Raw genomic sequence first — 10,798 nt, 5'->3', positions numbered from 1 at the left:
GTCTCGATTCATCGATTTGTTTACCGGTGAACGTTTTGTTCTTTTTTCTCCTTCCTCCTCCATACTCGTCAATGACGATCCCACGAATCGATTTGGAAAAGACGTATTGCGTTACATTTCGAAATATCTCGAGACGCAACTCGCGAGAGTTTTTATACTTGTAACTAAATAGAAATATATAAAATTGTCCGAAATTATTTATGTTAAAATGTTGGCGATTTAATTCATTAGTCGACTTGTTCAATTTAAAAAGAATTATCATTAGAGATTTCATTTTTCGCAAAAATCTCTTCGAATTTAGACGTACCGAAATATCAGATTAAATATTTGATTTAATATTTGATAATAATTTGTGGAAAGCTCGATCCGAAAGCATCGATTTGCAACTGTGTTTACGCATCTATTAATACGATGGAGATTTTCATCTCCTTCGTGGAAATGTATTACGAGTCACATCGTCTTTTTTCACCTAGAAATAATTTAAGGAAAATCTGCGATAAAATCGGAAAATTCAATTATCTCATCTTCGTTTATAAACATATCTGAGCCTATTTATTTAACGTTGTGATTCACTTATAATTTAAAAGCAGTTGTTCCAATTATATTCGGATCGTTATAATAATTAAGCGAAATCGAATTGATGGATTTCAGAGAGATTTTCACGTACGTGGAAGTAAATTGAATCTGTCACGGCCATCTCATCTTTTTCCACTATTTTTTTTTCTCTTCAAACTCTTGCCGTCTGCGTGCGTTGTATCGTATTTTCACGCACGCACGCGGAGGCTGCATTTATTAAAAGCGATACATTATGATTCAAAGATCATATCTTTCGATTCGTCTAGACAGCGGAGAGGGAGACACCCTATAAAATCGTATGTGGCTGCCCCTGAAACGACCATCCGAATACGACGAGCCTCCTTGTACATTTCTCTCGTGCAAGCTTCGTGTGTTCCCGTCATATATTCCTGTACCTGTTCCTCTTTTTCTCCTTCCTTCATTTATCTCGGATTTCGTCGCAACATTCTCTCAAGTCGTTCGGGAGAACGCTATCTCGCCGAATGACCGAGACTTGGTCGAGAAACAGAAGAGGAGTGAAAATTCTTTCTTTTCGTTCTCTTCAAAGTAATCAAAATATACGAAGGCGACTCGAGGAAAAAGAGGCAACGATTCGATCGACTTATCGAACGGTAGGACATCGAGAGTTGATTTTTTTGATAGTTTGGCGCGCGCGTAGATGATTCGCGGTCGCGTGAAAGGGGGAAAAATATTTATATCGATATCTTACCCGTAAGAAGAATAAGGAGAAAGAAGAGTTGTACGTCAATATTTGTGTATGGACCGAAACCGACGATCCCTAGCAAGATTCGCGAAACTTGAAGCGAGCGGATATCACAGAGATAAGTGACGGGGGAAAAGAAGGATCCCGAGTTTGAGTCGACGGATCGATTCGACGCAATCTTCGGTAATCATTATCGGGAAGTAGATTCGCGCCAAAAGGAAAACGAATACAAAGGAAAGGAAGCGGAAACAGTGGCGAAGAAGGGAGCAAAAGGAGGAGGAGGAGGAGCGAGGTAAATACGTCGCGAGGAGAGAAAAGGCTGTCTTCCGCGGGATTTCGGTGCATGAGGGAAAAGGGGTTACCCGAGCGGAGGAGAAAGAGTGGAGCCGACGTGGAGAGACGACAACGAGGTGGTGGAGAGAGAAAAGGAGAAAGAGAGAGAGGGGAGAAAGAGGACCATAGAGAGGGAGGAGAGGGAAGAAAAAAAGGAGTCATCGTAGTAACACCGGCGCGTCTCCTCTCGCGGCTTCATGGTTGTCTCGGAATTAGTGAGTAGACAGAATTATGTCTGTAAGCTGGCCAGTACCACGGCTCAGTTGAGACTTACTGCTCAGAGCGTGCACACGCATACTATACGAATCCTACTTACGCACCTCGCGCCTTCCTCGTGCGATTAGAACTTAGTCCGCGATCACCGGCAGACCAATCACGGTCCAGTTCGCTAACGCGCCTCCGTACGAAACGATTTCCTCTTCTACCTCTTCTTCTTCTTCTTCTTCTTCTTCTTCTTCTTCTTCTTCACGTGCCGTTGGACGTGTCGCGGAGAAGCCCCGCGACTAGGTGACGAGCTGGTTACGGAGTCAGTCTGCACGCGACCGTGACGTCCCGGGATCCCGAGGAAATTTCGACAAAGTTCGGAGAAGCGGAGGAAAGACACCCTTTTAAGAACTGCGACGAGTCTCCTTGTCGGCTTGCTTCGTGATTCCGCGAGGTGAGCGAAATTGAAATCGGAGACAGAGACTAATAATGCGCGCGACACCGCATCACCTGTCAATGGAGCTTCCAAGATTTAACTGCGAGGAGATTAACGAATAATTTTCTTGAAAAACTTTTTCTTCCAAAAATTCGCGGAGGTTACCTATAGACTTTCTCGAGCATCCTGCGCGAAATTTTCGGGATTCGATATTCTCTCTGTGAATTATTGTCGTTCGAATTGAAAATTATTTCTGGAAACGAATCGAGTATTCCGAATTGTTTTCTCTTTTGCAATATTATTTACAGTAATTTTCGAAAATACGAACCATCTATCATTGTAATCGAATAGTTCGAGTGCAGCGCGACTGCGTCAAGTTTTTTGAACAATTTTTCATCATTTGCGACAATGGGCATTAAAATCTTCGTCCTCGTTTTATTGGTATCCGTGGCGACCAATACGTGGTCCCATCGTCATTCCCAGTACCGTCATCATGGATTTTATCCGGTGCACAGAAAGGAAAACAGTCAAGTAGATTTTGTCGAGAGAAAATCCAATTTTAAGAGTGAGGAAACCACGGATACTTTGTTGTCCGAATCGTTGAAGAAAAGTGCAAGACACGTAGAGGCCTTAGATAGAAAAGGATCGATCCCCTTCAGTACGCGAAGAGTAGAAAAGATGCTGGAAAAGGCGATCCTGCAGATAATCACGGGTGATCTCAGCACGGCCAATATGCTGCTGTTGAAGAGTCTCAATTACACTCCCGAAGAAGTGATGGCGATTCGCGAGCGTGAATTCGATAAACGAAAGGATGAAGAATCGAAGAAGATAACAGAGTCCAGCGGGAGAAGGTCTTACGACGAGAATCTCTATGGAAACCGAGCGAAGCACTGGAACTACAATTCCATGGACTCGTCTTCGCGTTATGATCCCGATGTCGACGTGTCCAGAAAGAGAAATCGGTACGAGGAGAGAGACGAGAAAAATTTGGATTTCGACGCTTACAACCGCCAGGCGGTGGTCGATTACGAGAACTTGGCCTCCAAGCTCGAGCTGCAGCAGCAATCGTGGTCCGAACCCGCGAATTTCGATTACGAGGAGGAGTCGAAAGGTACCGAGGAGCAGGACTCGTCGCAGAATCTTCATCGAAGCTTCGACCGTGCCATGGAGCCCCACGTGATTTTCAAGATTCCTTACGACGATTCCGAGTTTGATTCCAACTCTGGCTCCGACGAGAGATCGAGATTCGTAGACGGGGACGAGACCCTCGTTTCGTCCAAGGATCCGAAGCACCGCGCTCCTTCGACCTTGAGGCACACGACTGCCAGGAACGTTGCTAATTCCTTTCACGCTTCGTCATTATCTACCGTTTCTTCTTCGTCTGCTCCTTCCGCGGCTACTGGACACACTCCACTTCCCATAGTACACCAGCTAGGAAATTTTAAAGACGTCAGGCCAAATTATACCAGGAATCAATCAAGCTTCGACACGACGGAATCTCCCAAGTCTACCATCCCGAGCGATACCGCTGCAAATATCATGTTTAACGTGACCTCAACCGACATCCCGATGATGGATTTTAACGTTTCGTTCATCGAGAACGCGGACAACGATACGGATAGAAAAATCAACGAGTACGAGGGGCTGGAATGGATCGGAGAGGATATCTACAGAGTGATACCGGCTTACGCGGACTCGTTGGGCTATAACTTTGACGACAACGAGACATTGGATTATGATGAGCGAATGATGAATATCTTACCGGAGGAAAACGAGAACGACACTCTGGAGTACCAGAATGACGCCCTGGAGCAGACGAAGCATTTCATGGCCAACGTCAACGCGTCGTTCATCGAGAGCGAATCGTCTGCCTATAACCGACGGGTTCGTCAAGAGTAAGTTGAGACAAAAGATCAGAAATATGGGGAAAAGTAAATCACGGAAAAGCGAGATTGTCGAATAGAAAATTGTACACCAATGTATAATATTCGCTGATTTGATCCCGTTTAAAGTCACGCTTTCCCTCGTACATGAATCATAACTGAATCATAATTCTATTAAATGTCATTCATCGCGCGCTTCTCGCTTGGCAAACGCAAATCTACATATGTGCTTTCTGTGTCTTTTAGAGAAAACGTAACTTCAAACTTCGACAGGTAAGCCTCCATAGAGGCCTTTATCATTCGGTAAGGCATTCGTTGTGCCGTGCATTTTTTTTAACAATCTTATTTTACAATTTATTATCGAGTTTGATTCGCTCATTTTTATTTTTGCATGAAACGTATCGGATACCTTTGTATCGAGATTAACGATATATTTTTTTTTTGCTTGAAAGAAATGTACATACCTACATATTGTGGGTATGTAATTATAGAATTGCATGATCTTTATGACTGATTTTTAAGCATTTCGCTAATTTGATCAATGTACATAAACGAATATTTGATCTGCGATATCTTGGTACTAATGAAAAGGTTGCGAAAGTTTTACGTCTTTGCAGCATCTGTGTGAGTTGTACAAAGGAATCCCTTTAATTTTCAATTTTGCAGAGCTCTTCGAATTACGTGTAGAATACATCGTATGAATTTTTATATCGTAACAAATGTATATTATAGAATTCTTCTTCTCGCAATCGAAAACGAGACGCACGTATCCCATAATGTTTGTTTTCTTAAAAATTTGTCGCAAAATCGTTGCGAAATAATGCCAATTAATTTTCCTTCCCACGGCGTATTTATTCGCGGACGTCGTCGAAATTGGAGAATTCGACGCGTAACGCACGAGAGACAAAAATTCGCCGACGTCGGTCGACATCGGCGTTCTCAGCGAAACGTTGCCCTCGTCACGTAAAAATATCTTTATGGACTGATAAAAAAGTATCGCGAAGAGAGAGAGAGAGAGAGAGAGAGAGAGAGAGAGAAAGCGCAAAGAAAAACTTAGTGTAGCGTTAGGGAAATACAATGTTTTTTTTCATCCTCAAGTAAATAGTAGGGATTTCTTTCGTGAAAAAATTTGCGATTTTCGCTCATTTTCGCCCACCGCAAGATATATTCGTCGAGGGGAAATTTTAATCTGAAAATTATTTATTTATTGTATAAATGAAAAAAGAAATTTCTTTAGTATAAAATAATTATAAATCGACAGAAGAAAATTTAAATTTAATTTAATTTAATTTAAATTTAAATTTTATTTTGATTTTAATTTAATTTAAAGACACTAATATAATGAATTTAAAAGAAACATTTGAAAAAACGACTTTTTACGAAAGAAAATTGAATTAACAAAATATTTCAAAATTGAATACGACATCAATGGTCGATTTTTTATACATGTAAATGAAACGGAGTACGGCTTCGCGAAGGGACGAGAGCGCGAAGGTGCGAAGGTGCGAGATAAGATTTGCGCGAGGGACAGGTTTAAGGGACAGAGTGTTCTCAGCCCAGGAAGGATACGCGGTGGAAATTCCGCAGCGGTCTCTAGCTGTGTTTTTAAATCGCCCTCTCCCTCTTCTCCCCACAGACTGCTCGCAGCCCCACTCGTGCGGGTGCTCTCGCGCGGGCGTTTCTTTTATTTTATTAAGTCTAGACGCGTAAATGCATTCGTGCCGGCACTGGCGTAGCCCGTCCCGAGAGTCCTCCGGTGCCTGTTGCCGATGCATTCGTGCATCGCCCGATGCACGATCGTGCATCGGCGCGGCTGCGTCGCGAGAGAGAAGGAGAGAAAGAGAGTCCGCGGCCCCCGGGTATATTATTCTCGAATCTTGTTATCCCTCGTCTCGTCATCTTTCTCGCGAATTAATCTCCCGAGAGAGCGCGGTTGCACCGATTAATCACACAAATTTAAACGCCCTCGACAAAATTGATCCTCGTCCCATTTTCAATTTACTTGTCTTTTCCAATCTCAATTTTTTCGCGATCACAAACGCCGATAGGGAAAAACGAGGGGGAGGAGAGGACCCGTCGTTGTCCAGTCGTCTCCGCATCGGGCAGTACGATAAGATCGAGAGGCTCGCGCGACGAATCTCGTTGAATAGCGCGAGACGTCCGAGACACCGAGTTGAGCACCCTCGTAATCGCCGGGTGTCTAGTCGGGCTGCAGTTAGAACTCTCTTACGAGGTTACGTAACACATTTCAATTTAATGCGTTGACCTTGTCTATGCGCGTCTCTCTTCCTATGTCGACGGAGACGGAGCGAGAGGCGCGCGCGCGCGACGGAGAGAGAGGAGGAAGTTTTCGCCGGGCGCGCGGGTCCTCCCTCCGTCCAACCCCCCCTCGCCTTCCATCCTCTGCATCGCCCGTTGCCGTCGTCGCAGTCGTCGTTGTCGCACCGCCAGACGGTGCAATGTGCATTTTTACGGACGATCCAATCAGGCCGCCGCGCGCCGGTTACGCGTCGGCGGCCTATCGCGTCGAGGAACCGTTCTTCGCTATTCTTTCTCTCTCTTTTTTTCGATTTGGGGTTTCTGTCTTCCCTTTTTTTCACTCTAAATAACGTCCCTGGTCCGGGGAGAGGCATTAAAATTTTCGAGACGCGCCGATAGAGCTCTCTCTCCCTCTCTCTCTCTCTCTCTCTCGCGTCGTTTCGCTATCTAATTTCCAACGCTAATGGTCTACACGGCCGGCTATGCTCCAGTGAATTTCATTATCGCGACACCCGGCCCACGGGAGAGGCGAGGAGGATCCGCCGCGCCGGTTCGCATGATGCAACGGCCTCCAGACTTGTCCAGGTCCTTCCCTTTCCCAGACGACGGACAGACGTGGCACGTACGCAACGAACCGGCGCGAAATGCGTGACTTGGCCGCGGCTAGATTAACGAGCATGCCTAGAATCGAACATCGAGGGTTCGGTATACCGTAGCCCCGTGATTTCGCAGAAGCGAGTCGTAACTTCTCCCGCGCGCCTGCCTTTCTCGAGAAAACCTAGACCTGTGTCTGGATTAACTCGGACCCGGGATAAAATGTTATCGGGGACCACCTATATCCTCGAAGAAGCGAGCGATTATGACCTGAGATTAAGATGAGAAATGGCTTTCGTCCGTCTCGCTTGTCATTCACGGACCTTCCCGGAACCTTTGCATTTAACGTTTCCTTCCCAGACCCAGCGGAAAAAATCGAAGGTTTCGGGAACTTGGTCTTTTTTTTGGCGTTTGTTGGATTTGTTCTCCATATTCCCCCCTCTATTCTTCCTTGCTTTTCATCTTTTTATTTTCTCCTCTTTTCCACCATTCGAGAAAATATACGCACATTCTTCCGCTTGACGCTCGGGCAAGTCAACGAGGTCGTTGACGTGGGGACTGCGCTGAAATCTCCCGAGTGGGCGTCTCGAATACGGCGATCCTTGCCGATGACGTAGAGAAATGACGCTCCTTTTCTCCCGTCTCTCCTTTTTTCTATTACTAGTATTGATAGTTAATGACTTGAAAATTTGTCGCGCGATCCTCCGATATCATTCGTTTTTCGATAAGACCGCGTTTGTTAACGAAATCCCAAGATCCTGACGCGCGAGACTAACACCTTATTCCACTATCGGCATGAAACCATCAATGATTTCCTAAATATACTAGGGGTCTAGAGATGATAATTTTCGCAAGATCGGATTGTTCGCAAAAATTGACGTGAAACTCGAGTCACGCGAGTGTTCAGAAAAAATGTACAAAGTAGGATGAAGATAGGGCTATGCAAATGAGCTCGGGCGATGAGACGGGTCCCGGGAGAAATTTTAACATTCGAGGCACGGCCTGAAAAAGTTGACGTTCCTCCGAGACCAGACGGTAAGTCAGTCGAGAGGTGATTGGGGTGCTGTCGGTGTATCCGCCGACTGTCTAGCCACTGTCTGCAACGTGTAATAAATGCCTCCGCGAGCCGTACCGTCGTGCCTCTGTAGGTCACTGACCATCGTCCGTTGGCCCGCGTCGGCACCCGGAAGAGCTCGGGAACCTAAGGTGAAAATTCCCGAGTCCGCGCGGAGATGCGCGCCGCCGCACTAGATTTATGAAGCGACATTTACGATGGCCTTCTTCGATCGTCGAGAGTGTCCACGATTTGGAATTCGTAGAAATCTCCTTTAAATAATGCTTCAAATATCTAGGATCATCGTTCCATCGAATCCGAGCTGTTTCAGGTCGAGCGAATTGTTTTCTAAATCTCTCAAATGGTTGTGAAATAAATTTTTACTCTATTGTTTCAACTTTGGAAATCTTTGAAACACTCTTGACACGAATGTCTGCATTATGATTCGATTATTCCGTGAATGGATATTTGATATAAAAAGTTGTTTGAGATACTAATATAATTAAGGTGATTTTTTTACTAACGCGCAATGTTGTTACGAAATTGATGTTGTGTTTTTGCGCGTTATTACTCGCCATTTCATTCAGACTCAGCTCCACGCAGCCTAATAAGTTTTGATCCTCCTTTTGTGTAGTCAGATTCAAAAGACGTTGAATAATATCAAGGATATAGTCCTTGGGATAACTGGAAGATTGAACAACACCAACACCAAACGGATTCAGCGCGAGAAGCTCACCATGTTTTCGCCTACCTGTTAGTAGCTTTATAATTCGTTAATCTTTCATGTTTCTTTAAGAATGCGACTAGTTTATTCGGCAAAATGCGTGACTTTTATAGGCCAGATACCTCGAAACACGGACGCCGATGCTTGGACAGATCCGTTTTCGATGAACATACATTTCCAATTGAACCTGACTTCCAGTGATCACGTTCTCGCGGCGAAATTGCGAATTTATAAGTTACCGCAGGAAAATCTCACGACTTTCGCGAGTGGGAATTTCGACGAGGTCGAGGATGATGAGAAGAAAATCAGGATAACCGTTTACTACTACACAAAGTCGCTCAAGAGGCATCGATGTGAGTATTTAATCAGATTACTACTTAATGCGACTTAGAGAATATAAAGAGTTATGACTTTTTTTTCATATAAATGTACAATTGTTTTCTAAATCTCTCAAATGATTGTGAAATAAATTTTTACTTTATTCCGTGAATGGATATTTTATATAAATTCTCATATAAATGTACAGCGAAGAAACGATTGATGGACTCCATCATGACACCCCTGACGACCTCCGGCAAACAGCTGGTGCTGGACGTCAGGCAAGGCGTCAGATTCTGGCAACTGATTCCGCGAAATTCTCCACACGGCAACGTTAACAATCACGGTTTGGCGATTCAGATAGACGATCAAGACGGCCGGGCGCTGAAACCGGCTCTGTTCATCCAGCAACCATCCTGCGCGGACCACGATTCGAATCAGAAGGCATGTGAGTGTGTGCTCTAACAATACTAACTTATATTTGAGTTTTGGATTGAGAGCGCCTTTTGGCACGTCTCTTGCGTGAAACTAAACAACGCGTGTGGTAACGCATGAAACGAAGCTCTGCGTATAGATATATATATATGTAGAAAGCTTGAAATTTTTATAAAATTCTTACATGTGTGTCTTTCGATTAATCCATTTTTGATTTCGACAGCTTTCTTGGATTCTCATCTTATAAAAATTGATTTTTCTTTTTTCCCTACAGTCCAGTTCAAACCTGCACTTTTCATCCGAGCTTGTCCTCGTTACGGTCACATCGTAAACGGCAAGAAAGACATATACGTTAACTGTAAGCATTATACAGAATTTGGGATCACGAAATGAGAAGTTTTGCTTCGAAACGTCAACTTAAATTACATTGTGATTATCATTGTCTCGAAGTACTTGCACAGGCAGACAAAGACACATTGTAATCTTTTTGTATAAATTCAAAAGTCCCGCGCGTATAAAAAAATGTCCTAAAAATATAAAAATACGTTCTCTAAATAAAAATATCAAATTTTAAATTTTAGAATATTAGAATTTTAAGAAGTTTCGCGTATTAATGGTGAAGAAAATTTTCTATAATTGAATGATAGATTAGTAAATAGGTAAACAGAGAGTCGAAGCGAATCATTATCTTTTAAGCTCTCTCGCCTTCAAAAGAGACGCTTTTAAAATTTTTTACTAACTGCTTATTTCCTTTACTGACAATTTGTTCGAGAAAGATGTATAGGCTTTAAATACATAACAATAGTTGTAAAAAATAGAATGATTCTATAGGAATTTTTTATATAGACTGTTTTTAACTTAAGGAAAAATTATTTAAATATAGTAATTTATATAAGTCGTCATATATAATATTTCTTGTTTCACATTTAAGTCAAATGTCGCCTTTTTAATAGCCTGTTATAATGTACATATAATTAAGTGTAAATGATTTTAATGTATTTTCCACGTGTCAACATATCCATGACTGATATAGCCAAATGTAAAAGTTTTAGTATCACATACGCACACACATACACATATCTATATTTATGTTAAGTATAAATTAATTAAGGATTCTATTAAGATATCTGGATTTTGTTCCAAATCTATTATTTGATTAGGTGAATTCGTAGAGTATTTCTCTGCAAAATGTTGCGGATAAAAAAAAATAGATTTCCGAAAAACACATCTTCGGATATAGCTCAAAGTCGCATCTCATTCACCCGATTTCTTACGATAC

The 10,798-nt window shown here is 43.0% G+C and overlaps 1 protein-coding gene across 3 annotated transcripts; it reads left to right on the top strand.

The window, feature by feature from the left end:
- Positions 1 to 883: 883 nt before the first annotated feature.
- LOC105249416 lies at positions 884 to 10,067 on the top strand. 3 transcript variants are annotated; one of them, XM_011254854.3, is made up of 6 exons: positions 884 to 4,147; positions 4,382 to 4,408; positions 8,677 to 8,795; positions 8,880 to 9,119; positions 9,293 to 9,532; positions 9,794 to 10,067. In XM_011254854.3, exons 1-6 carry the CDS (start codon positions 2,661 to 2,663, stop codon positions 9,910 to 9,912), a joined length of 2,232 nt encoding a protein of 743 aa, XP_011253156.1. In that variant the 5' UTR covers positions 884 to 2,660; the 3' UTR covers positions 9,913 to 10,067. The 3 variants fall into 3 exon arrangements, with proteins under 3 accessions (XP_011253156.1, XP_011253157.1, XP_019882543.1); XM_011254855.3 differs by having other exon boundaries at positions 9,293 to 9,528; positions 9,794 to 10,066; XM_020026984.2 differs by lacking the exon at positions 4,382 to 4,408.
- The last annotated feature ends 731 nt before the right edge of the window (positions 10,068 to 10,798 follow it).

The sequence above is a fragment of the Camponotus floridanus genome, unplaced genomic scaffold, assembly GCF_003227725.1.
Source record: "Camponotus floridanus strain SB8 unplaced genomic scaffold, Cflo_v7.5 scaffold96, whole genome shotgun sequence".
NCBI lineage: Eukaryota > Metazoa > Arthropoda > Insecta > Hymenoptera > Formicidae > Camponotus > Camponotus floridanus.
Note: the sequence above shows the minus strand (reverse complement) of the source record. Positions and strands in the feature narration are given on the sequence as shown.